The 27,542-nt window shown below is 37.3% G+C and overlaps 1 protein-coding gene across 1 annotated transcript in view; it reads left to right on the forward strand.

Annotated features, from left to right (window-relative positions):
- Positions 1-12,847, forward strand: part of CTNNA3 (catenin alpha 3) — a 1,802,815-nt gene extending 1,789,968 nt beyond the window's left edge. Inside the window, exon 17 of the mRNA XM_004386410.1 lies at positions 12,403-12,847. Within this exon, the coding sequence (XP_004386467.1) occupies positions 12,403-12,690 (288 nt within the window). The 3' untranslated portion in view covers positions 12,691-12,847. The remainder of the gene's footprint in view (positions 1-12,402) is intronic.
- Positions 12,848-27,542: the final 14,695 nt, after the last annotated feature.

The following is a 27,542-nucleotide window of genomic DNA, read 5'->3' on the forward strand; positions in this document are numbered from 1 at the left end:
GATGTTCTAGGGTTTCAGGATTGTTGATTCTCTGTTTGGCTTAGTTTTTCGGATCTTTGTTGTGGAGGGACGGCGTGGTGTTTCTGCCTAGAGCGCCATCTTGCCGGAACCTATCTAAACTATGATATTTTTACACCACAAAATACTATATAAGAATGAGATTAAATTAATCTTATAAATGTCATCTGAATGAAAGAAACCAGATATGCAAGGTTACATATGAAATGACTTAATATATTATATATTTAATATATATTATATAATATACCATCTATTATACATAATATTTAATATTTTATATGTGGCATATTTGTGTTAAATATAAGCATATTTAATTACTCATTAAAATATTTAATATACCATGTAATACATGTATAATATTATATATGTTAGATAAAAATGCAAAACTTATTTATGGTATCAGTGGAAGTAGGAGTCAGATTGCTTGGGAAGTATAGCAGTGAGGAAAATTGCGTCAGGGAGTATAGATAACCTTTCAAGAAGTCTAGCTGTGTTTTAAGATAGGGTTTTATGAACATTTAAATACTACAGTGAAAAAGTCAGTAGAAAGAAATAGAATGAAGATGTTTTTAGTTGCAGGTGTGTCCGTTTGGACTCATAGTGACCCCATGTGTGCAGAGTAGAACTGCTCTATAGGGCTTTCCAGGCTGTGACCTTTCAGAAACAGATCGCTGGGCTTGCCTTCCAAGGTGCCTTTGGGTGGGTTTGAACTGCCAGCCTTTTGGCTAACAGTCAAGCACTTAACCTTCTGCATCAGAAGATGTATTAGGAATAGAGAATTATTAATTGTATAAAATATCTAAGAAGACAGAGCAAGAATAGAACATAGTTAGGTTGTTTTTCTCTCTAGAAAAGAGAAACCGAGAAAACTGTTCCATTTTGATAGAAATGGATAAGAATGAAGGACAGAAGTTGAGGCAGTTTCATTCTGCTGCTTCTACCTTTGTTTCTGTTTTATTGCGTTGCTGTTGTTTTCTTGCTTGCTTATTCATTTTATGTTTGTTTTATGGAGGTTATCTGCCAAACAAGTGAGAATATCAGGTGTCAGAGGTTTGAGGAGCATGAAAGTTCGAAATAGTTTTTGGATAGTAATGGAAGCAAAAATTGACCAAGAACATAAAGAAGGATTGTATGTCAGCTTCAGGTTGGTGGCCGTCAATTTATCTAGAAACACATTTGCCCAATGAGAGAATTTTCTACAAGTAATATAGAGTCACCAGTGCATTCATGCTGGGGACATGGATAATTCTCTTCTACCAGATGTCTCTAGCAGAAAGAAAAGCAATCGAAGAAATGTTTAGTATTGCTAATAGAGGGGTTAAAATGGTAGAATAGTAAAGATCCGAAGAGGTTGAGAAATAGTAAAAATGTGGAAAGGTCATTGAACTGGAAGTCCTTGTATAGGCTGGAAAACTCATGCCAGTTGGGCTTTTAACTTCACACAGCTTAGTTTGCCCTTGCCTAAAATCATGCAAAGGGTGAGTTTAAGATCTACGGTGGAGACTGCTTCTTTTTTACTCTCAACTCAGAGTTCTTCTGGCACAGTCAAGATGTCATATTGGATATCAGTACATAGATGTCTATGGAGAAGGCAAACCTTAGTGCCCTGATTAATGCTGGAGAAAAGAGAAAGCAAAGGATGAAACATTGATTTTGAAAGAACCATGCCAAACTCAGCCCACTTCTGCTAATGCTGCTTGGGAAAGAATAAACTAGCTTTTCTGAATCTGTGTAAATAGTACTTGGGCTGTTGTAATTTTGGGGAATTGATACTTTCACTAAGGATTTGCCTTTAAGTCAACCTGGTTGAACAGTTTCTAATCATTAATATGACTAACGTATATTTTTATAACAGATTATTTCAAATAAAAGTAAAAGGCATTCTGAGTAGCCCTATAAATTGGTGTTGTGTTCGTGATTCTTTACATTGAAAATCATACAAAATGTTTTGGCCTAGAGTATCTGTTTTAGGAGAAAGTAATTAGCTTTGAAAATGCTTTTTGACGGGACAAGATTATTACTGAGTAAATGTCATATTTCATTTCATGTCTGATCCTCTCAGTGGTGTTAAATTTTGATTTTTCCCCCTTTCAACTTAAGTCGCCCTTTCTGTTATCATATTCTAATGGAGAGTTGGCAAAGGACAAATTTATTGTGTGAATCATATCAGTGGCCCAATGGAATAACTCTTCATATTCAAAGGAGGAGCCACCATGTTCAATTTAATTATGTATAAGCTTTACAATTTTAATTTGGAGATGCAACTCCATTCTGACCAGCTTCAACAAAGCCCCTGATTTAATTTGCCTATTAAGCTTGGCTGGCTGTTTAACATTTTTGAATGCATTTGAAAAGGGAGAATGCCATTCAGCAGAGGCCGTTCTTCTAAAAATCTGTTCAGAAATAAAACAATGCTTTAAGCAATTCTTGAGATAAATTTAGGTCCTCAAGAGAGGTTTAAGGAGCCCTGGTAGCACAGTGGTTAAGTGATGGGCTACTAACAGAAAGCTGGGCAGTTTGAACCCGCCAGCTGCTCCGTGGGAGAAAGATGCAGCAGTCAGCTTTAAAGATTTACAGCCTTGGAAACCCTATGAGATAGTTCTACTCCATCCTACAGTGTTGCTTTAAGTCAGAATCGACCAGACGGCAATGGGCAAGAGAGGTTTATATTGGATCATAAAAGCATACTGAATTATTCAATGTATTTTTGCTGAAAAAAAAAAAAAAATGTATTTAAGCATTTCCTAGTCGGAAATGACTTGATGGCAACGGGTTTGGGTTGGTTTTTTTTGCTATAGTGTCTATCTACCACTGTTAGATCAGTCTAGAGATGCAACTGGCACCCATAAGATAGAAAAATCGCAAATATGTTTGTCTTTTTATTTTATGCTTTTAATTTTATCTGCCAATACATGTACATAATGTCCTTAGACATTGCCTACACTGACCTAATTTCCAAATAGTTTGGCTGAACACTTTAAAACTAACGAAGGTTTGAAAAAGAACTCCAGAGTCAGGGTACCAAATCCTGATTTATATTGCAAAGCCAAAAAATATAATACTTTTATTTCAGGATCAGAAAAAAGTTTGGTTAATCAAGATTGTATTTACACTGTCATATATTTTAAAGATGAAGTAAATGTTATGCATTGCCATGTCTTAGTAACTATAATATGATTTGTTTATAATTTTTGCTTTGCCTTATGGGTTTGTTTATTGAGATTCAGCTTTTAAGATTTAAAAAAGTTTTGTTAGAAGATAGCCTCAATCTAAGTGTCTTTAAATGGTTTGGGGGCTATAAAGATGACTGAGCATTTCTATTTGTTATTCCAAGAAAAAAAAAGTGCTACTTGGGAACTGATATAGTATAAGCGTTTTCAAACCACCATCCCAACAAAATACCATGGCAAGTATGATACACCGATTACTCTTAATACCAATATACATTACAAAAAATAAGAGCATACTTTCCAACAGCAGAGTTAGTTGAATAATTTTTAAAATTTTAAACATTGTACCAATAAACAATATTACTATAATTTCACCAACTATTTAATATCTGAAAATAATCACACATTGGAAATGTAATATTGAGAAGCAGCATTGTGTAATGTATAGAAGCCCAGATGTTTGAGCCAGACAGCCTTGGTTCAAATTCCAGCTCTGCCATTTACTAGCTGTGTGGCCTTGAGCAAGGCATCAAACTTCAGCACCTTCATTTCCTCATCTATAAGATAGAAATAATAGTAGCACTCACATCATGGAATTACTTTGAATTAATTTATGTAAACTGCTTAGAACAATGCCAGCACATAGGAAGCACACAATAGATATTAACACTTTTTATAGGCTATTATTACACTTGAAATTAATCTCCATACATTTGCCTCTCCAGCATTGCTTTTATACAGGAACAACATTCACTAGGGGTCTTTAGGTTCGAGTAACATTGAGACTCACAAGAATATTATAGGCTACACTTGGCACTAGATAAGCTGGAAGGTTACAGAAACAGAAAATACTTTGTTCCAAGCAGCATCAAGCTTTTCTCTTAGCAGGAGTTCCAGCAGCAGCAGTTGGCATGCAATTCATACAGACTTCCAGGAGCTATGCTTCCCCCATGTTACAGCAGGTGCAAGGACCACCTATGCTTAGAAGCCTCATGCAAGCATGTATCTGGGATACATTTCATTTGGCCATGGAGTATAATACTTTTAATATGCTACTGGATTTGCTTTACTAGTATGTTGTTGAGGATTTTTGCATCTATATTCATAAAAGATAGTGGTCTATAGGGTTTTTTTGTTTGTTTTGTTTTGTTTCTTGTGTTGTCTTTGTTTAGTTTTGTTATCAGGGCAATAATGGCCTCATAGAATGAGTTCGGACATGTCCCCTCTCTTCCATTCTTTGGAAGAGTTTGAGAAGGATAGGTGTTAATTTTTTCTTAAATGTTTGGTAGAATTCACCAGTGACGCTCTCAGGACCTGGACTTTTCTTTGCTGAAAGGGTTTTGATTGCCGATTTGATCACTTGTTATAGGTTTGTTCAAACATTATATTTATTCTTGAGTCATTTTTGGTAATTTCTGTGTTTCTATTCTCATTTCATTCTTACATCGTTTTCCTGGTTTCCTTTAGTCCTTGGTCTGTAGCCTCCCTTAGCTCTTAGAACATATTTATGACAATTTATTTTATTATTTTTTTGATTATTATTATTATTTATATATTTTTAATTGTTGTAATTAAATGAAGTTTACATTTGAAGTTAGTCTCCCATACAATTTTTTTTTGCATACATTGCTATGAGACCCCAACTGCTCACCCCATTCTGCGACAGCACACTCGTCCCCTCCGCCCCTGACTCCCCATGAACATTCAACCAGCTTCTAACTCTCTCTGCCTTCCCATCTTACCTCTGGACAATTTATTTAAATAATTTGTCTAGTGGGTCTAATGTCTGGGCTCCCTCCGGGATGGTTTCTATTTATTTTTTTCCTTTGAATGGACCATACTTTCCTGATTCTTTTTTTTTTTTAATACCTTCTAATTTTTTAATCAAAGCTGAACATTATGAATATTATAAAGAGGTAACTCTGGAAATCAAATTCTCTTCTTTCCTCAGGATTTGCTGTTGTTGATTTTTGACGGCTTCAATTATCCATTTGTTTAGAATGTTTCCAAACTTCGTTTGTAAAGTCGTATTCTTTGTTGTGTGTGATCACTAAAATCTCTGTTCTGTTATGTCAGTGGTTAGCCAGTGACCTGACAACAATTCCCTTCAATGACTGGAGCCAAAAAGGAAAAAAAAAAATAGTACTCTTCCAGTCTTGGCAGCTTGGCTCTGAGATGGGGCACTCCTTCAACACTAAACCGGGCCATCTATGACTTTGTCTCAGTCTTTACCTCCTGCTTACACAGAGCCTACACATCCACCGGAAGTGGAAGCCTAGGGCCCTCTCCAGTCTTTTTGAGCGCACACCCAGTACAGGCAGGTGTGTTGCCAGAGTATGTGATGGCCCTTCTGAGCCCTTAATCCTCCAGTAAACTTCATTTTCCTGGGCTTTTGGCTTCTGCATGCTGCTTATCTCATTTACTGTCTTTTGCCCCTGGTGGACATGGAGTATGTGTGTCTTTAAATCTTTCAACAGATGCTACTTGCTGGAAAGCCTTTCCAGAGTGAAGGGAGAGGATGGGCAAAACAAAGTTAACCTCTGAGTAGTTCCTCAGAAAACCACCAGACAGGTCAAAATGCACAACCACAGTGTTTTAAGAACAAGGTCTGTATTAACCTCCTGGCACTGTCAAACCACATCAGGTACTGTTTCCACAGCTGCCACCAAGGCTTTCACACTAGGGAATGGGAAATTGTAATCAAGTGTGTGAAAATGCCACAACTCTCTTCCCGCTGAATTTCAGCTGCCATTTTCTTCTTTATGTAGTACCCTGGTTGCTGTAAATTTCAGATTAGATTCCAGGGTTCCAAAAAAGTTGGGAATTTATGATTGTTTCAGTGGAGAGATCAATTCTGTAAGTGCCCTACGCTACGATTTTCTGTGATATCACTCTTCCGTTTGATGTTTGATCAAAAAACCTTCATGTAGGTCAGAGAGGAATGTTACCTGACATTAGGGAAAAGAGCTCCCTCTGTGATAAATGTTCAATATTTACACTAACACTTAGTTAAGATGATTTGTAATGCTAAGATCATTTTTGAACCTAAGTTTCATATTCTGGGTTATTTGTCCTTCCAGCCTTATGGACTAAATAAACATTATTGTCCTGCACAGGAAAATTTGTAGAAAAGTTCAGAAAACTTTCCAGCTGTTCAGTCAGTTGGCCAGAGAGGCCCAAAAGTGATACAACATCTTACTGAAATTTGCCTTTTGTTTCACAAAGAGAATTCTAATGAATATTTCCTTTCAAGGGTTTATCATGAAAATAGACTTCGATAAGAGAATTTATAATGTTTTACAGACTTTTAGTTGTACGTAGTTATTCTCTGTAAGTAGTTCTGAGGCACTGCTTGGGCTTCAGTCAAAATCCCGTACTATTGCTAGGCTTGTCTTTGCCCATTGCTTATGTAGCTTGTTGTTTGGCTAATGGCAGAGAGTTACGCGTCCTCATGCACATAGCTCTCAGGTGTCAGAGATTCTCAAGGAGTGTCTTACAACCTTTCCCCACCAAAAAACACTATTCGTTCAGCAGTTGTCCTAATCTGTCTGTGAAATGAGTCTTCGTCTCCTAGATGGGTAATTTTTCTTGTGGTTTTTCTGTCACCCCAAGTTTTTACTGTAGCCATTTAGAATTTTTAAATTAAAGGATTTGTCAGGGACCAGCATAAGAGATCAAAATGTGCAGGAAGGGCTTTTGTGATTCTGTAAGGAAAAAAGACATGTCACTTTCTCTATTTTGAAGCATGGATTGAAGTTAAGCATCCTCCCTGGAATACTGATTTACAGATGCTACTTACTTGAAAACAATAAAAAGGAGATAAAAAATGTAACTTACACATGAAAAGATTGCAGAGTCAAAAGGAAGAGGAGAGAATGTAAGATTCAGGAATGGAAGGCCAAAGCCCCTGGTAAAATCCCAAATGGCAGCACTAAGACATGCTTCTGTGGAAGACTTTGTGGTGGCACAGAGCCCTCAGAGTAAACCCAACATTGTCAAGATGTTTGAGGGAAAACATTTCCAAAGATACTCGATATTATTCATATTATTTGACCTTCTTTCCACATAGCATCACTTTGAAAAGCTTGTTCCTATGGTAGTTGTCTTAGGTATCTAGTGCTGCTATAATAGAAATACCACAAGTGGATGATTTCAATTAAACAAGTTTATTCTCTCACAGTCTGGTGAGCTAGAAGTTGAAATTCAGGGTGTCAGCTCCAGGGGAAGGCTTTCTCTCTCTGTCAGCTCTGGAGAAAGGTCCTTGTCATCAATCTTCTCCTGAACTAGAAGCTTCTCAGCATAGGGACCCCTGGTCCAAAGGATGTGCTATGCTCCCAGAGGTGCTTCTTTCTTGGCAGTATGAGGTCCCCATGTCTCTCTGCTCACTTCTCTCTTTTATATCACAAAAAAGATTGACTTAAAACACAACCTAATCTTGTAGATGGACTCCTGTCTCATTAACATAGCTGCCTCTAATCCCACCTCATTAACATTACTCGTTGCCATTGAGTCAGTTCTGACCCATAGTGACCCTACGGGACAGAGTAGAACTGCCCCATAGGGTTTTCAAGGAGCGGCTGGATTTACAACACGTAAGAAAATCACGTCAGATGACCAAATGGTGGACAGTAACACAATACTGGGAATCATGGTCTAGCCAAGTTGACACACATTTTGAAGTGACATGATTTGATCCTCCTTAACAGTGGAATCAGTAACCACCTTCAGAATCTAACTGGACTCCAGAGGATTTTATTTTATTTTACCTTATTAATTTATTTATATTGTTGTTTTATATATATATATATATACTTATACATATATAGTTGTAATTTATATACACATACACATATATATACGGCATTTACCAATTCCATGTTTTACCTGTATAAGAGGTTTTCAATAAAAATTGCTAATCATCAAAGAACAGATTTTAGCTTGGAATGTGTCTGTAGAATAACATGATAACAGTGTTATTCTATTCAAAGTCTAGTGTTCTTAAAGTTATGTAAGATTCAGAAACTCCAGGTGTCCTCCAAAATATACGAATGCTTCTTGAAATCCCGTTTAATGTTTGCAAGACTTTTGTCATTCCTGCCACATGCATAAATTTTACATTTCTGGCTTCAATAAGTTAAAAGATCTAAAGATGTGTAGTTGCCAAGTACTACTGTCTTTCAAATTACATATTTTTTTGGTGTTACCTTTTCAAGGTTTTCAGGCTTGGCATATAATGGAGCTAATTACATTTTCTTCCTAGGAGGCAGCCAGCTAGACCACTGCCCCAGGCACATAACCTCAGCTTACTATTTTCCTTAGCTCATGTATTCTAAAATCCAGCTGCTGATGGGTTTGTGTAACTACAGAGCCAGTTTCAGTCTCAACCGTGACAGCACACATCACAGAAAGGTGACAGTAGAGGCACATCTTCCTGTGTGAGTTGGCTGTGGATGACAATCTGCCAAATGAAAAGAATGGAAGAGGCACTCATTGTATAAAAATGAATCAGCTTGGTTTAGCTTTAAGGTATGTTGCAAGATCCTAGAAATACCATTCCATTTTCTCTGAGATTGTATGTTGTGAGCAACCTAGAAGATATTAAAAATGGAATCTTGCGGGAAAAGGCTTCTTTTTGTAATTTCATTAATGCATCTTCATTATTAAGCAGTTTTGTCAATCTTTATATGAAATAAAGGAATCTGTATTTAATAACAGCCAATTTTGGGCAGTCACTCTATTATTTATGTATGCATGCATATAATTTTACCTTTAATAAACATTTTTCCTATGGAATAATGGAGGAAATGAGCAGCAAGTAGTTAAATAATTTGCCCAAACTACCAAACAGTTGACCTGGAATTTAAACTTAACTTCATTTAACTGCTAATCCTTGGCTCTTTCTACTTTAATACACTGTATGATAGTGTTATGTTTAAAGAGAGACCCCTTTAGTTAGAATTGTTTGGGTAATATTCATGAAAGAGAGTAGTATTTATGTGTGTGCCTGTACATATGTATGGTATTTATTTTAGACTATAAATTCCTTGAGGAGAACTTTTAGTTGTTATAAAATTATTTATATGTAATATGGCTTTTATTGAGGATAATAGTTTCACTTATAGAAAGGTCTCAGTGTTACCCCTGGAAATGAAGAGAGCCATTACAAAGAAAGCAATGACTATCTCGACCTTAGGGTCAGGTATGGATTGGAATACTAAAGAATTTATAGAAATCTGCTTTACTGAAAAAACCAACATAAAGAATTAATCTCTGTAAGACATTATCTTAGAATATAAAATATGGGTCTGTTTATGTGTTACATAAACTGACAAATGATGAAAATTAGATGTATATGGACATTCCATATTCATGGAATGGAAGGCTTAATATAGTTAAGATGTCAATACTAACCAAAGCAAGATGTAAGTTCAATGCAATCCCCAACAAAATTTCAGTTGCCTTCTTTGCAGAAATGGTAAAGCTAGTCCTTAAATTTATATGGAAGGGCAGGAGACCCCGAATAGCTAAAGCAATCGTGAAGAAGAAGAAGAAAGTAGGAGGACTCACACTTCCTGATTTCAAAACATAAAGCCACAGTAATTAAAACAGCTTGGCACTTGGGTAATAATAGACATGTAGACCAATGGAAAATAATTGAGAGTCCAGAAATAAACTCATACATCTATGGTCAGCTGATATTCGACAAAGGTGCTAAGTCCATCAAAAGGAGAAGGAAGAGTCTTTCAATAAATGATGCTGGTAAAACTGCATTTCCACATACAGAACAATAAATCGGGATTCAAACCTTACACCATACACAAAAACAAATTCAAAATGGATCAAGGGCCTAACTCTGAAAACTAGAACCATAAAATTTTTAGAAGAAAAAGTAGGGGTGAAGCTGTGGAACCTAGTTTGAGCAATGGGCTATCAGATATAACAACAAAAGCAGGAGCAGCAAAAGACAAAATAGATAAATAGGACCTCATAAAAATAAAATACTTTTGTTCATCTAAGGGCTTTATCAAAAAAGTGAAAAGACAGCTTATAGATTTGGAGAAAATTTTTGTGAACAATATATCTGATAAAGGTCTAATATCAAAATATATAAAATGCTTCTACAACTTAACAATGAAAAAACAAAAAAATTCAATAAAAAATGGAGAGTGGATGAACCCCTGAAACTATTGCCCTGAGCTAATCTTTAAACCTTAAAACAAAAATACTTCCTAAGGTCTTCTTAAAACCAAACAATAGTTTAGCTTAAATAGTAAAAAATATCTGCTTTGAGATTGTTCGCTTTTAAGAACTATCTATATGAGATCAAATTGAGTAGATAGGAAGCCTAGGGGGCAGTGAGTTTATGTTAATGATGGAGGACCTGCTCAGAAAAGGAAGGTGAGAATGGTTGCACAACTCGAAGAATGTAATCAGTGTCACTCAATTGTACATGTAGAAACTGTTCAAAAAAAAGAATGTTGCCAGATTGTGATAAATGTAACTAATGTTACTGAACAATTTGTGTGGAAATTGTCAAATGGGAACCTAACTTGCTATGTAAACTTTCACCAAAAACTGAATAAAATATTATTATTAAGAAAAGAGAAAAAATGGGCAAAGGACTTGAACCGACATTTCATTGAAGAGGATATTCAAATGACAATAAGCACATGAAAAAAAAATGCTCAAAATCATTAGCCATTAGGGAGATGTACGGTCATGCACTGCATAATGTTCTTTCAGTCAAGTTCCGACCACATATACGTCTGTAGTCCCGTAAGGTTATAATAGAGTTCAGAAATCCTGACTGAAGAATGGAACATAGCAGACCTAACTGGACGTAGCAAATGCAACAGCTTCCCACATGCAACGCATGTATCTCATGTCTCTTGTATACAAAATGATTGCATTGCCAGGTGTATAATGGTACAGTACATATATAACCTACAATACATATGTCTTGATATGTCATTATAAACACTTGTTTTACTGGCTTATGTATGTACTGTATTGTACTTTCTATCATTATTTTAATGTGAACTTTCTGTACTTACAAGTAAAAAGTTCATAACCCAGGGACTACCTGTAATATGGTATTCACACAACGTCCAAATCACATATCATATTTCACAGAATGTATCTTGGACGTTAAGTGATACATAACTAAATCAAAACCCAGTGAGATACTATCTCACCTCCATTAGAATGGCAATGATCAAAACAAAACTGAAAACAATAGGTTGGTAAAGTTGTAGAGAAACAGAAACCCTCATCCTTTGCTGGTAGGAATGTAAAATGTTATAGCAACTGTGGAAAACAGTTTGGTAGTTCCTCAAAAGTTGAACATGGAACTACCATGCAACCCAGCTATTCCGTTCTTATGTATAGACTCAAGAGACGTGAAAATAGCAACACAGACACATGTACACCAAGGTTCATTGCAACTCTATTCACAATAGCCAAAAAGTGGAATCAACTGAAATGTCCATCAACATGAATGGATAAACAGCGCGTGGTATATACACACAATGGAATACTAAAAAAACCAATCGTTGTAGTAGAGTCAATTCCCCCTCATAGTGACCGTGTAGGACAAAGTAGAACTGCCCCATAGGGTTTCCAAGGAGCGGCTGGTGGATTCAAACTGCCAATGTTTTGGTTAGCAAGCAATCTTTTAACCACTGTGCCTTTAGGGCTCCTAATGGAATATTACTCAGCCATAAAGAAAAATGAATCTCCAGTGCATGACACAACATGGATGAACCTGGAAAGCATCATGCTGAGTGAAATAGTTTCAAATGGACAAATACTGTATGATCTTGTGTATATGAAATAAGCAAATACATAGGACCAAAAATGATTCATGTTTACCAGGGGTGAAGGGAGTTTTTTGTTTTTGTTTTTTTTTGCTTATGAGGCAGTGAGTTTATGTTAATGGTGCTGGAATAATTTGGAAAAGGATAGCAAGAATGGTTGCACAACTTGACGAATGTAATCAATGCATTGAATTACACATACAGAAATTGATGAATTGGTGTATGTTGTGCATATTTTCACCACAAAAAAAAGATGGATAAATTGATGTAGGTAATCATACATAAATATATAAAGTGATAATGAACTCATTCCTTACCAAGGCAAAATCAATTCTACATTCCAGCTTCTATAACAGTCTTGAATAATCGCTTTTATTGTTTGTTTGTTTCTACAGTTGGACAGTGTCACCTCCCTGATTCAAGCAGCCAAAAATTTAATGAATGCTGTAGTGCAGACAGTGAAAATGTCTTACATTGCCTCAACCAAGATCATCCGAATCCAGAGTCCTACTGGGCCTCGTCACCCAGTTGTGATGTGGAGAATGAAAGCTCCTGCAAAAAAGCCCTTGATTAAAAGAGAGAAGCCAGAGGAAACCTGTGCAGCTGTCAGACGAGGCTCAGCGAAGAAAAAAATCCATCCAGTGCAAGTCATGAGTGAATTTAGAGGCAGACAATTCTACTGAAACCACTATTCTTCTCTAGTGCCTATATTACAAAGTCCTGGCTAACTGCACTGCTTTATTTTACACTTGATTAATTCTTTAGGTTCACTAAGGTTTGGAGTGTAACCCACAAATAACATAAAATTTTGGAGGCTGAACCAATGAAAGAAACTTATATTTGGGACCATGTCATTTCATCTCTGTATGGCAAGCACCTAATAAAACTGTTGCCTTTGAGTCACATTCCGACTCATAGCAAATAGGAAATCAATATATGCTGGTTGAATGAATGAAAACTTCTGGTGTCATTCAGCCTTTCCTGTCACAGGAAATATATTCATTACCAAATGAACACAGGAGGCTCAAGTAAGTCCTGTTCTCCTGTAATGAATGATTCAAGTACACCACGCTTTTTATTTTGAATTAAAACACACACATGAGCTCTTGACTTGGTCTTCAATGGAAACAAAATACTTTGTAAAGTATTTACCCATTTAATACCCATTTACCTGACCTAACCTGACAGCAATGTATGATTCCCACTATAGGAAAAAAAAAAAAAAAACTTTCAATACCTATATATCTGCATCCATTGTCAACTGATTAAGCCAGCATCCATCAGAAACTAAACAAGCTTGAGCATTCAAGCTACTTGCTGGATTTTGAAGGTCAGCCTTGGTTACTAAGAAAGTGCCTTATTAACATTATATAGGTTACAATGAGCTTGGATGCCACAAATGTGCTTTTTAGTGTTTCATTGTGTTCAGTAGTTCTAAACTTTGAATGTTGGATTCAAAAGGGCCCATCAGAATATATATACGGAGGAAGAGTTATACCCAGTTGGGAAATAGGGACACATAACTAAGTTCCAGAGTGAGTTATGATAACAGAAGTATAAGGTGTTCTACATGACTAAAAATTCATTTGTATCAGCTTGCAATGGTAATTAAAAGGAAAAGGCCTGTTTGAAAACCTTTTGGCATTGAGTAAAATATAAGTGTGTGAATTGTACCATTGAACTATGAAGTAGAGTTAATGGCAATGAAGCTGGGGTGATTTTTAATAACATTCTTTTAAATAAAAGTCATTGGGGTCATCTTATAACTCCAATTGCTGTGCTCATCCCTAGTTGAGTTTGTAATTGACTTCATAATAGTCTCAGAGTGTAGTGCATTATCTACTGCTTCTTTCTCTCAGATAAAATGTCGTTTTTGCTTTGGGGTTTCCATAAGTTCTTTGGAAGAGTTAAGCTTCAGTTTTACTTTGTCTCATACACAGTGCCCCATCACAGTATTTTTAATATGCATTCCGCACTCTACTTCATTATATTGACGGCGCTATAATTGTAGCTTCTCATTTGTACAAAATTGCCTCTGATGAGTTGACTTAACATCATGTCACCTTAGGGTGATGAGGTAACATTCATACGTACAACACCAGTTGATGTAAGGAGGGCCATTTTGGGTAAAATGATGTTTGAAACAGAAATACGTAAAGGTTGAGAGAATGCTGTGTATGATATCTTGAACAAATTGATAGGAACATAGTGGAATAGCGTATATAAAGAAGGATGTATTTAATAGATCATTACTAATTAAGGGGAACTTGTTAACTTTCTTTTATTGTAATGAATTATTTCATTCTTCCAAATGCTGGGTGCATACAGTTCCTGGAGGGTGAAGGCAATATACTCCTCCCTGTCTTGCACTATGGACTAGACCAAAATAACTATCTGGGAGAGATTCCACTCCTCAAAAGCGAATGAAGTGTGGAAGAGAATTCTCTTTCTTGTAATTATCTAGACAATTAAGGTAAAATAGAAAGTTTCTTTTGTTGAAATGCTACCATTATAATCTTCTCTAAGTCTATGCATTGCAAGTGTTATCCATGACATTTTTTCAGGTAGAAGAATGAATTTATAATTTAGTAAAGAAAAGATTAAAAAACACAAATACCAAACTACTGGCGATAGCTTAGCTCCTAAAAAAATGTGCTCAAAAATCAAAAGAATCTCATTTAGAAAATTTCATGTCCATTTTACCTTCAATCACAGGCTGGAATTTAGAATGTAGCATTGGATGCCAAAAGGTCAGACATGACTTGAAATTATACAATTACCAAATAACCTCCATCTGTTTAACAAAAATAACTCTTTACCCAAAATGTGAACAGGAGTCTTCTCCAATGTAGGTAGACTTCAAGCTTACTTCAAGGCAAGCAAGTACAATTAAAGAAAACCTAATACAATTTTTATTAAGTGAATGTCCCAGGAGTGAGATCTGCTGTAGCACTCGAAGGTGCAATAAACACAAGACGCATAGAACTGAGAAAGACACCTGTCTACCTGAGTGAATTCCTGCAGTAGGCAGCATTATCCAACATTCAACTGGATTAAAACTTCTGATTTTATAAATGCTTGTAGATAAGGGAAAAGTTGGCAGCAAAGAAATGAATAAATCTTTGTATTATAAAGCATAGATAAATGAATATAATCGATAAGCGTGACTCTTATAGACATATTTATACTTAAGCCCTTCTTCTGCAAAGGGATTTTAGGAATTTCTCAGTGAGAGTGATAGTTGGCATTCCATCTATGTGCTTTCTGAAATCACTTCACAGAGATTGGTGCTTCTATGATATTTGCTTGATCTTGTTAATGAGAACTCAAATTTCTATTACAGTGAAATCTATTTTTGTTAATTTAACTAGCTAATAAATCCTTGGGAAGAAGAGGGTTTATACAACTTAAAAGGGCTGTTCCTTTCCTGATTAGCCATCAGCATCACTGTCAAACATTAGACTGAAATCATAATGATAACTTGGAAAACATCCATGAAACCATAATCCACTAATGATTCTTCTACCTAGAAAAGCTGGAAGGTTTTCATCAAACATGCAAGGTGAGAAATATAAATATCTTACTTTTATTTATCAAAAATGGAAATTATTGGGTTAAAATACTTGTTTCTTCCTAATGGAATTTCTGGATACAGATTGATCAGTGTCTCAGGGAAAACAATCAAGGACTAAATTTGTAGGCTAATTTATTGTTTCCTGTCTTGTCTAAAGATGTGAATGGAAATTATGAATGTATTAGAAAACGTATTCCTCACGTTCATAAGTGTAACTTCCAGCCTTTGCAAACACCTTAACTTTGCAGTATCAATATAACATATAAATTCCCCATAAAATTACTTCTGTACAAGGGCTATACAGAGAGGCCCATTCGTGTAGTCTGGTACTCTTGACAGATTTACCAGCCTTTAAGTGGGCTAGTTTTCAAGTCGTATTACAGAAAGACAGTTAAAATTGTGAAAACACAAGAGTTCAATTTAGACCTTCAAAAACTCAGTAATAATTGTTCCTCAAACTCAGTAATGACTGGTTGAAAAGGCTAGTGTTTGACAGCAGGGAAAGTGTCTTCGGTGGCTTCCTACACTTTCACTTTCAGGATGGTCTTCTCATTTGTCCCACTCCTGGGCTCAGTATCCTCCTATTAGCTGCTCACAGTTTTCTGTTAGAGTGAGGCAGTCAGGCCGGCCTGTCCAAGCCTATTACCCCAAGTAATGCCCTTTCCTCTTACTCCATACACCAATAATATTTCTCTCCCATCTCCTATTCCTTTAGGTGTCTATCCATTACATAGAAATTGACTCATAAATTCTGCAGGGCTTTAGTTAAAATTCTGAATGCTGTTCAGCAGCATTATTCCTTGGTTCTTTCTATTCCCCAAATCGTTCTTATCCTTTTTGGTGTCAAATGTACATTTCCATGCTAGGGGTTGTGTTTCCCATGACTACAGATTTCTGTACGGGGTAGAATGAGCAGAATGAGATCTGAGGCTTTTTCTGGTGATCCTGTCAATTCTCTGGGGAACTCACTGCAGAATCACCAGCCTGTTTCAGCATGGTTGTAAGTAATTCTGTAGTTCAGCAAAGCAGGCATCAGACTCTGAAGTTGAACAAAATCTGTCCTTTCCTTTGTCAGCCTGTCTTTTGCTAAGATGGCCTGGCCTGCCTGTTGCATATTTAGGAATTGGTAGCCATTTTTTTCTGTTTGGAAAATCAGTAATATGTATATTCGATTTGATCAGAAAATCTAGGGGCAGCCAGTTTAAAAGATTATAACTTGGATGTTATTTTAATACTTCTTTTAAAGTAAACTAGGAAAATGACTACAATCTGAAATGTTATTGTTTTCGTTTATATATCATTTGTTAAGATGAATACGGCACAGCCTTTCTTTCTTCAGAACTCTCCTTTCATACCATTATTATATTTTTAGTATTAGTACTATTATTATATTTTTAGTATTAGTATTAGGCATGTTACTGTCAAATAAACAAGGCAGATCTAATGAAAAAAATGCCTACATATAAAGTAGTTTAAGAGTTTTCATTTTGGCCCTTTGGGTCTAATTAGGAAAGGAAATATAGTTGTTATTAAAACCGGGTGTACGCAACTGAAGCTATCTTAATCAAGGCTCTTAACGCTATCTTAGACACCTCAAAAAGAGAGAGGAAAGGAAAAGAATTGCAGTTTTAAAGACAATCTTTTGCTATTTTTTACCAACTTGCGTGAACAGGACATATATGTTTGTACTAAAGCAAAAGAAGGAATCATTTACAACATTAGTGATTTTACTTATTATACTAACCCCCCCCCAGCCCCCACACCAAGATAGAGAGGATTCATTTCTGAACATTTCAAAAGAAAATAGTACTATTTGAGAGAACCATCTCCAAAGGGAACTTAGCCTTCCCAGAATCCCATCCAGAGGCAATGAGTGGTCTGTGGGGCTGAGGGCAATCCCTTGTGCACAGCCTGGGATGAAGATGCTACATGGCTGCCTCGAGGCATCCAGTAGTCCCCATTGGTTTGTGGGAACAAAACACTTTCAAAATGAGCAAGTTGGAGAGAAAAGGAACAAACAGAGAGAAGTTCAAAAGGGACACAAGTAAGTAAGTGTTAAAGGTCAGAGAGGGAATAAGAGGGGTAGTTGCAGAAGCAGATAACCTTTATAGTCAGCAGGAGGAAGAGCTCTTGGTTCTGGAAGGATTAGGCAGCCTCCTCCAAAGGAAGACTTTAGAGTAGGATACAAACACTTATGTTTGGTGGTTTGAGTAAAGTCGTGCTGGAGACAGAAAGATAAACTACACAATTTTTTGAAGATGATTTAGCTTTGAGTTGAGAAACAGAAATTCAGCCACTCTTCAGACTGCTGATTTAACGCCTATGGATGAAATTCTAATACGAGAACCCATCAGATAATTATGCATTCATATCTAACAACAACTTATTGAGCAATGGTGATGTTCTAGCCATTGCTCTAGGTTCTGAGGATACACCAGGTAAAAACATAAATAATTGTTGCCCTTATGGGGAGCTCTTAGTGCCAGCTCTGTGTCAAAAGCTTTAATGTATTTAACCCTCTCAGTAACCCAAAGGGTTGGGTATTATTAGCACCATCCCATAGATCAGGAAACTCAGGCATACATTGGATAATAATTTTGCTGCAAGTCTCACTGGCTTTAAAATTAGGTTTGTTACACTCCAGACTCTGAACTTTAATCTGCCACACATCCAGACTTCCTGGGAAATGAGATTTAATTTGCCAGTTGAAAATGAGATACACATTTCGAACGTTAGCTAGCTTCCAATTTAAGAGCAGAAAGAACAGAAAATTAAAAAAAAATTATTATTCATCCATATCCTACATCATTCAAAGCAGATAAAAGGCAGGTACATATGTAATTAGTTGCACATTCTTACTTCTGATAATTGAATGTAGGATATCAAGTACATGGAAATGAATATCTTATCAATGTCATCTGAAATAAGATGATAACCCTTGCCAAATTACTTTTATTACCATAGAGGAGAAAGCTTCAGTGGAAATGCCTGATTCCACCCAGTTTCAGCATTAGTTGGTGAAAACCATTTGCCGGGACCATTTCTTTCCTGTTTTACTACTAATATGTTTCTGTGTGTTTACAGGCATGGTCCCCAGGGAAGCAAGAGCCAAGAGTTATTAAAATAGGCTACATTTTTTCTGTATTCCAGACTGACTAAAGGTACAGCACGTGTCTGGTTTCTTCTTTAAGTGGATCACAAACATGCACAACATTTGCTGGTAGTCTTCATTTTTTACTTCACTTGGTCTTTCTTCATAAAGACCACTGAAGGCTAGGTTCTTCGCCCATGTTGCTGGATAGGCCTCCCTATCTAAGGCCTTGGGGAGTTACATGATTTGCTGACCTTTATTGTGGTAGAGGCACCGATGTTTCCTCAAACTGGAAATTTGTTCATTTGAGGGTTTTACTTTTGGGTAACTGGTAGTCATCATGGTGCCTGTTCCCAACTGTAAGAAAAGGAAGCACTCACGATAATTCTCTTTGAAAAAGGCTCAGGTTTCTAATCACCATATTGAAAGATCTCTTCAGTGTAGGGCATATACAAAAGCCCCTTAGATGGTATTTGCAGAATAGCCCCTGTGTTTCCATTTCCAATGAAATACGTTCTAGTACTAAAAATTTCTTTCTTCAGCATTTTCAAGAAGGATACTTATTTTTACTTCTGATTATTTTGCCTTAAAGGTCTGTATCATCTCTTCAAACACTTTAAAGGCCTCTCTCAATAGTGACGCCAGAGGTTCGAAAGCCTATAGATAATTTGTCTTTCTACTGGATAGATAAGTAGATAGATAGCTGCTGTCGAGTCAACTCTACCTCATGGCAACACTGTGTATAACAGAACTAAACGTTGTTCGATCCTGTGTCATCCTCGTAATTGCCAACACGTTTGAGTCCATCATTGAGGCTACTGTGCCAATCCATCTTACTGGGGGTGTCCCTCACTCTTGTAGGCCCTGTACTTCACCAAACATAGTGTCCTCCTCTAGTGATTGATTCCTCCTGATGCATGTCCAAAGCAAGCAACTCAATGTCCTGTTGTGATCCATATGGTTCTCATTGGCTAATTTTCAGAAGTAGATCGCCAAGTCTTTCTTCCTAGTCTGTCTCTTAGTCTAGAAGCTCCACTGAAAACTGTCCACCATGGGTAACACTCCTGGTAGCTTCCAGTATCGTAGCAACAGTACAACAAACTGATAGATGGGTAGTGGTCTATTTGGATAGCCTTCTGTTATGCAGTCCCAAGCCAACTCTTGGCATGACATACCAGCTTCTTGTCCTTGCAAATCATCTGAACCTCTCTGTGGTATCCACTGAGAGTCTAGATTAGGTTGATGAGTTTCTTCGACCTGAGCTCATATCACCAGATTTGAACTAGATTGTTTATTAATAAATAAGTGGGGCAAGTATAAGATGTGAGTTTATATTCTCAGTTAAAGAGAACTTGCCTCCTTATTGAGACTTTAAACATAAAATTAATTTAAAAAATTCTGTAAAGATAGTGTTTTCTTGCTTGCAAAACATCCTATCATAACTTTCTTCTTATGTATTACTATGCAATGTCTCCATGGAGATATAAATATGAGAATCTCAGCAACTGTCTTGTAGAGTTAGCTGTGCTTCTTATTAGTTTCAAAATTTTTATTTTCAGTCCTTCCAAAGAAAATTTCCTTGGATCTAATGACAGCATAATGGTTTCTCCTCCATATCTGTGACTAACAAGTCCCTGAAAACAGAAGTAGACATATGTTATGCCCAATTTAGCACCTAATAGTTGGGGTTTAAAACAAAATTTGCTAGAGCAAGTTGGGTGATTAAATATGAATTAAAACTTACAATGGAAGATTTCCAGATGTCCCTGCTTTCCACTTTGGTTATGCTTTTAGTTCCTAGGTGACTTTGCAAAAATAAATCACTTACTTTATGTACTTTTTCAAGAAACAACTTTGACAGCTTAAACTTAGTGACATCTCTGAATATAATATGCATGTTATAATTCAAGATGAAGGCACATTTAAACTAAGTCTGGGATGAAATAAAATTTAACAATGGATAATAGTCGTGTTTATTGTAGCAATGTCTTGAAAGCTTAAGTTTAGTGGCATTTGAGGTATTTCAGACCATCTTGCTTGTACATCTCACGCCACTGTGCAGAAAGCAGAGTGAGGCTCAGTAAAGCACCCATTACAGTAATGGCCATTTCTAAGTGATTTTATGGTTTGACTATATGTAAACTTCAGCAAATATGCGTGTGGATCTTTCTAGTCCAAACTTATCCTCAAAATTAATTTCACCAATCAATGAAAATGAATTATCTGGGAATAGAATGGGTTCTTTAATACCCCCATGACATTGATATAGAAGCCAAAATACCCTTTGTTTGAGATTCTGCATGCCTTTTGTGAAAATCTTTTTCCATTGTGCTCTCAATTCAGTTACTACACACATGCAACCCTGGGTTTGTTTTGATGTTACATAGTATTATTTGAAAGACTACTTTTTCATTTCAACCCTTATCAGTCTGTAGTTCATTAAGAATTTTCTCAAGTGATAATTAAATTATATATGTTAAAGCAATTAAAAAAATGAAAGCATTGATTAGTCATTTGGTGTTTATATTTTGTAGTACATGTCTTGAGTGGGGCAAAAATAAGAAGTTAATGTGTATTGCTGACGAGTCTAACCATGTGTGTCTAGGTATTACCTTCATTTCCTCTCCCTCACTAGTACGTATTACAATTCAGGGAGGATGCTTTTACAAACTACTGCATGCATACAAGTAACATGGAACATATGTGATAGAATTAAAGTCTTAGTTTAAATGAGCATTTTAATTTTGCCCTACATGGGCTTCAGAGTCCCCGGGTAGTACTAACAGTTAATGAACTCTACTGCTAACTGAAAGTTTGAACGTTCAAGTCTACCCAGAGGCATCTCAGAGAAAAGGTCTGGAAAACTACTTCCTAAAATCAGCCATTGAAAACCCTGTGGAGCACAGTTGTGCTCTGATACACATAGGGTTGCCGTGAGTCAGAAATGACATGATGGAACTGGTTTGGTTTTTTTGGTTTCAGTATGGACTTCTGACTTTAATAGTCATTATTTACATAGTTCATGAATTTCTCTTCAGCACAGGACTTCATGAACATGACTAATGTGTATATATATATATGTATGTATTTTAGAACATATGAACATACACTCTAGAATGTGCATGGGATGATGTTGAATCTACTGATACTCCTGCATCTGAAATTGGTGGGTTCTGAACATCCTTTGTGGCTTCCTCATCTCTGGGCTGGTGATAGCCCTTTTTTTTTCTGTGTGAGTCCTATGGGGTTAGTCTCTGGATCCTCTTTCTGGGGTCACACACTGTTGCCCTGGAACATTGTTTTCTCACTTTAGGGAGAAATAGCAGTAGCAACGCTTACTGCTAAGTTTCAGTCTGTTTCTGCACTTTCTCCAAATGCAGTCTGTAAGTATAATCCTTATCACTTAATTCCTATGAAAGACTATGCTTCTCCTCATTCAGTTCTGCCAGATGCCAGCTGCCTCTTTGTTAATGAAAATGCCAGCGTGGGGTTGCCTCTCTGTGTCAACCTCTCCGGAGCCCCAGGAACCCATATTTGCTCTGGCAGCAGCATTCTCTCTGCCTTGATCAGTTCATCCTGCTTGCTCTGGGGGTGGAAGTAAAACTAAAAGCACTCTTGGCAAGAAGAGTCTGTTCCTGCCTGGAGGCAGAGCCAATGCCCTGACATTTCCTGAGCAACACCATTAAACATTCCGTCAAGGAGCAGTAACTCAGAGATGTAACTTCCAGTCACCATGTGTCCAAAATCCTGTGGTTGCAAGGGAAAAGCTCCTGTCCTTTGTTGTCACATAACTCCAGCCTCTGAACCAGTCCAAATCCCCTGTTTCTGAAAAGGAGAGGAGGTTCCCTGGGGTATGTGGATAGAGAAGGGAGTTCTCATGAAGCAATTGAAGAGGATCAAAGCCAAGGTAGCTGGTGAGGAGAGGAGTTTGATTTGAGTGGGTCATGCCCCAGTTTATACCAAACCGCTCTTTATCCCTGAGGGTCATGGAGAGAGCCTGGAGGCAGGGATCTGCTGCTCTGAGCCACATGGAAAGGCAGAATCCCCTTCCTCCAGCAGCCTTGCCTGTCTTCTCACTTTCCTACCAGTTATTGGTGGTAACAGCATGTCAGGTGTGCAGGTGAAGTCTGGATGTTTCTCTTTCTAACAGCACAAAAGACAATGTTCTAGCAGTGTGGGCGGCACCATTCAGGTCAAATCCCAAAGAACAAAAGTAGGCTGTCCTGAATACAGACCTAAACACATCACTTGGTAGTGTGCCTTCTGCAGGCATCCATTTGGAGTAGGTGTGGGAAGAGAACTAACAGAGGTATTTTTCATTTGTTTATTTTTATTCTGCTTCAGAGGGAGCCTCTATGACAGTTCTGGGGACCCTCAAAGGGTCCTGGAATGTCTCCATCTTTCCATTAATGCTCATAGCATCCCTTACCCATTGGGTTAATCCATTATGTGGCAATGACTCTGAAGCTTCCTACTCTGAGAGCTGAATTTGGAAGACACTAATGCCGTACCAGGTCCTGATGCCAGAGAATGTTTGAGCTCCTTAGGTCTGTTATACTATAAAATCCATGGGGAGGTTATCATATCAGGTTCACCTTTGTACCTCCAACAAGTAGTATAGTGATGGGCACATAAGAGGAGTTCAATTGCTATTTTTGGAAAAAAAATGAGCAAAATCATGAATGAGTTTATTTCAAATGAATAAATGCAAAACCCCAATGCTTTGTGATCTAGGCCCTCTCTGGATTATCTAAAGTGAAATTCCCAAGAGTTTTTAATTCCATATTTTAGCAAAGCAGTAAGTAGTGTCAGAGCAAGCATTTGAAAACTCCTGCTTCTGGCTGCCTCTCCTCCCAAACCATCATGGATTCCTTAGATAAATGAAAAATCACTGATTAGGAAAAGCCAAGCTATTTTTCACTCATTTGTTTACTCAGCAGTAAGAAATATTTCTTGAGAGACTGTTCTATGCAAAGGAGTTATGGGTGATAGGAAGAAGCATGAACGTTCTGGAATCAAGACTTGGACTCATCAGGCTAATTAAAGTAAATAGCAGAGCAAGGGAAATCAAAATGCAGCTTGTGAGAATCCCATTCAGGGTACCAGAGAGCAGTGCAAGTTTTAGCATTGAAGAGGGGGCTTTGTAGAGGCTTTGGTAGTTATGGTTTAGTAGGTTGGAGAAAGAGGACATTCTGGGGGAAAGAGATGAGTCAAAGCATAAGAGCAGGAATGAGCACGTCACATGCAGGGGCCCAGTCTGGCTGGAGCGATGGGTGCTAAGTGGTGACAATGAGACAGGAGTTCAGAAAGACAAGAATGGGTCAGGTCACAGAGGGTCTCAATGTCAGGCTAAGGTACTAAGGTTTTAATCTGTAGATGGGAAAGTATAGGTTTAATGATGCTTACTAGCAAGAAAATTCTCTGATACAAGCAGAGTTGTAACTAGTTAGGCAGTGAAATGCAGGAGAGATGAGGATTCATAATGAGAGGTGGAATTAGGAGAAATCGGTTATAAGAACCCTCATATAAGATTAACAAATGTCTGGGTTAAGGATAAAAAGAAATATTGCCAAAACAAACTAGCAAGCATCAAACAAACAGAGTAATGATCATTGGCCTTCAGCAGCTGATTGTATAAGAGGGATTAAGCGTCCAGTGCATTTGATCACATTAAGAGTAAATTAGCTGTTTACCATGAGCGAAATCATATTCTCTGGCATTTGGAGAAAAAAGCCATGTGAATGTCCTTGAATTCTAGGCCCTGGCTACCCTAGAAACACCTGACATAACTTTCCCAATTCAGTTTACTTATCTGTAAAATGTGTGTTATAACTCAAGACAGTTTCTCAAGGAACAGTGTTTAAGAGGCTCCATGAAATGCAGAGAAGTTCACTAGTTACTAGGGAAATACACAAGGAGAGATCAATGTAATCATTTCCACATCAGTGGCCCTCAAACGAAGTAGGACATGCCCTTCTAGCCTTGATAAAGCTGGTGATACCAAAGAACTGAGAGGAAGATATCTGTATCTTATACTACTAACGTTATAAGAGATGGAATCCCTGGGTGGTACAAACGTTAATGCCAGCCAAAAGGTTGGAGGTTCAAGTCCACCCAGCAGAACCTCAAAAGAAAGGCCTGGTGATCTACTTCCAAAAAATCAGTCATTGAAAAACCTACGGAGCACAGTTCTACCCTGACACACATGGGGTCATCATAAGTCAGCATCAACTCCGCGGCAACTGGTAATAGGTAGCTGGTATCCTTAAGATAATTATTTTCTTGGAGGAAGGGAAAAGAAATCAGCATGCGAACATAGAAATCTGTCTATGTAGTTCTTGTAAAACAAGCCCCTTGGTATGAAGACTTCCAAAGTTCACCAAATATAACTGTGACTTTACAAGTAAAAGAAAAATGTGAAACTAAATAAAGAGATCCTGTCATTGCTGGCTTCCTAAAAAAAAAAAAAAGAATAAGAATAATCAACTGTTTAAAAGAATAATTATCTATAAACTAATGGGTGATGAATGATAAAGAAGAATAATATCATTGAGCATTTAGTAAGTGCTCGCATTGTGAGCAACACATTTTTTTTTTTTTTTTTTTTGCATTATTGCATTGATTCTTCGCTGTGGCCTAAGGATTAGTCTATCCTTACTTCCACTTTATAGATAAGGAAAGTGCAACAGTTCAAGTAGCTTGACCATGGTCATCCCACTAATGAGTGGCAGATCTGGGATTTGAACCCAGGAAGTCTGAATTCAATGTCTGCTCTCTTTATCATAATCTATTCTGCAGAGTGACATCATTTTTATTTTTTGCCACAATTAAGAGAGCAATACCCTGTTCACATGGAAGCCTTTTCATCGAAGGTCTGAACATTTTCAGTTTCATCTATGCGATGAACAGACACGGACAGGCCAAAGACTGTTCGTTTGAATGTCAACCTATTTTATCAGTCTTGTCAGCTGTGGTCCTACTGACAATCTGAATAGTTAGTGTACAAGAGCTACTGGAGCCAGGGTTTCTTCTTCCACCCTAAGTCACTTGATTCAATTTTCAAATGTTCAGAAGAGTGAAAAAGACTACTATTTGCCCTAACCTTTGTTCAGAGGAGAGGCATGTTAAAACAAGAGATGCTAACGTCACTCAGTACTTCTCCGATGATGTACTCTTGACCACAGAGATAAGTAAGAGGCTCATAGAATAGGACACATGGTAACTGAACAAGGATCCCGACTATGGGATAAAACTTTGGATACATTTTACACTCTACTATTTACTATACCTTTGTTTATTTTATTATACTATATTTTATTTTACCACATAGGCAAGTTTACATTTCCCTGCCAAATGGTGATGGTCAAGCAGATGACATCATGGTTAGCCTGTGCCTTCACATACCCTCTAAGATGTATTGGAATAGCGGTATCCCAATCTGAGAAATTCAGTGACGGCCCAGAATGGATGACTTTTGGTAAGTGGTAATATGGCACCAGGGACAAAATCATGAGCTCTACCTGAGTTTGCATCCTGACCCCGCCACTATCAGTACCTGTCTTCTTGGGCAAGTTGCCGAATCTCTCATTATCTCAGAATTCTCATTTGTAAAACAGAGATGACATTTCAGAGCTCGAATTAACAAAATTGTGGTGTGTCTTACAATCAATGCTGCTCGGATTCAATGAAATACTGTAAAACCTAGCACATAGAGCTGTTGTGATTGTTAAATTAATATATGTAAGGTACTTCAAATGATGCCTGGCACAAGGTAAACACAATATCAGTTTTAACTATTATTATTACATGTACTGTTTATAAGTTTCACGATTGAAACACACAAAACAGACATCTGGCAGTTCCTTTGTAGGAGGGCAGGGAGGAAAAAACTGTCTGCAGCAGGAGAGCACAGGCCTGGCAGGGGATGGTGAAGACTTACATTAATTCAACCAACCAATATTTATTGGCTGTTCTACTAGGTACTAGGGATGTAATAGTAAAAGCAATCTTTCCTTTTAAAGGACTTGGAGACTAGCAGAGGAGTTAGCAGCTAATTAAATAATGCTTCCAAAGTACAAATTTGTACCTGTAATAACTGCTGCAAAGGAGAGGCACACAGATGCTATGAGCTTAAAATTAAGGGATTTGGTCTAATCAGGGCAATCTAGAAAAGCTGCTCTGAGGAAACGAGCTCTAAGCTGAAACTGGAAGAATGAGTAGGAGTTCACTGGGTGAAGTGGGACCAAGGGTCGGCAAGGCAAGCGGCAGGCCCTGCTGCTGTGTCTCTTCAAGGAAACTCAGCCATTGCCCAGAGCCCTTCTTCCACGCCAGGTGTCTCCTCCCTCACGCCAGCCAGACATATTCTCACAGGAGGGAAAACGTACATGAACTCCTATTTCTGGTATTCATTTTGTGGAATATTCCAGAAAAAAAATACACATATATATTTTCCTTATCTGTAAAAAGAAGATAATAATAATTGTCTCATAGTTATTATGTGGATTAATTTCAATTATGCATATAAAATATTTAGTGCAGTGTCTGGTCCATAGTAAGTATACAATGAAAGACAACATGACTACATATATGTGTGTGTGTGTATATATATATATATACACACACACACATATAAAAACCCATCGGCATTGAGTCAATTGTAACTCATGGCAACCCCAGGTGTAACAGAGTAGAATTGCTCCATAGGATTTTTTTGGCTGTAATCTTTATGAAAGCAGTTTGCCAGGCCTTTCTTCTACAGAGCCACTGAGTACATTAAAGTTACCCGTTAAGTTAGCAGCCAATTGCAAAATGCTTGTGCCACCCAGGCCCTTATATGTATATATGTCATAAATCTTTTTCTTCCTTTTCCT

Source organism: Trichechus manatus, unplaced genomic scaffold (assembly GCF_000243295.1).
Source record: "Trichechus manatus latirostris isolate Lorelei unplaced genomic scaffold, TriManLat1.0 scaffold00163, whole genome shotgun sequence".
NCBI classification, from domain to species: Eukaryota; Metazoa; Chordata; class Mammalia; order Sirenia; family Trichechidae; genus Trichechus; species Trichechus manatus.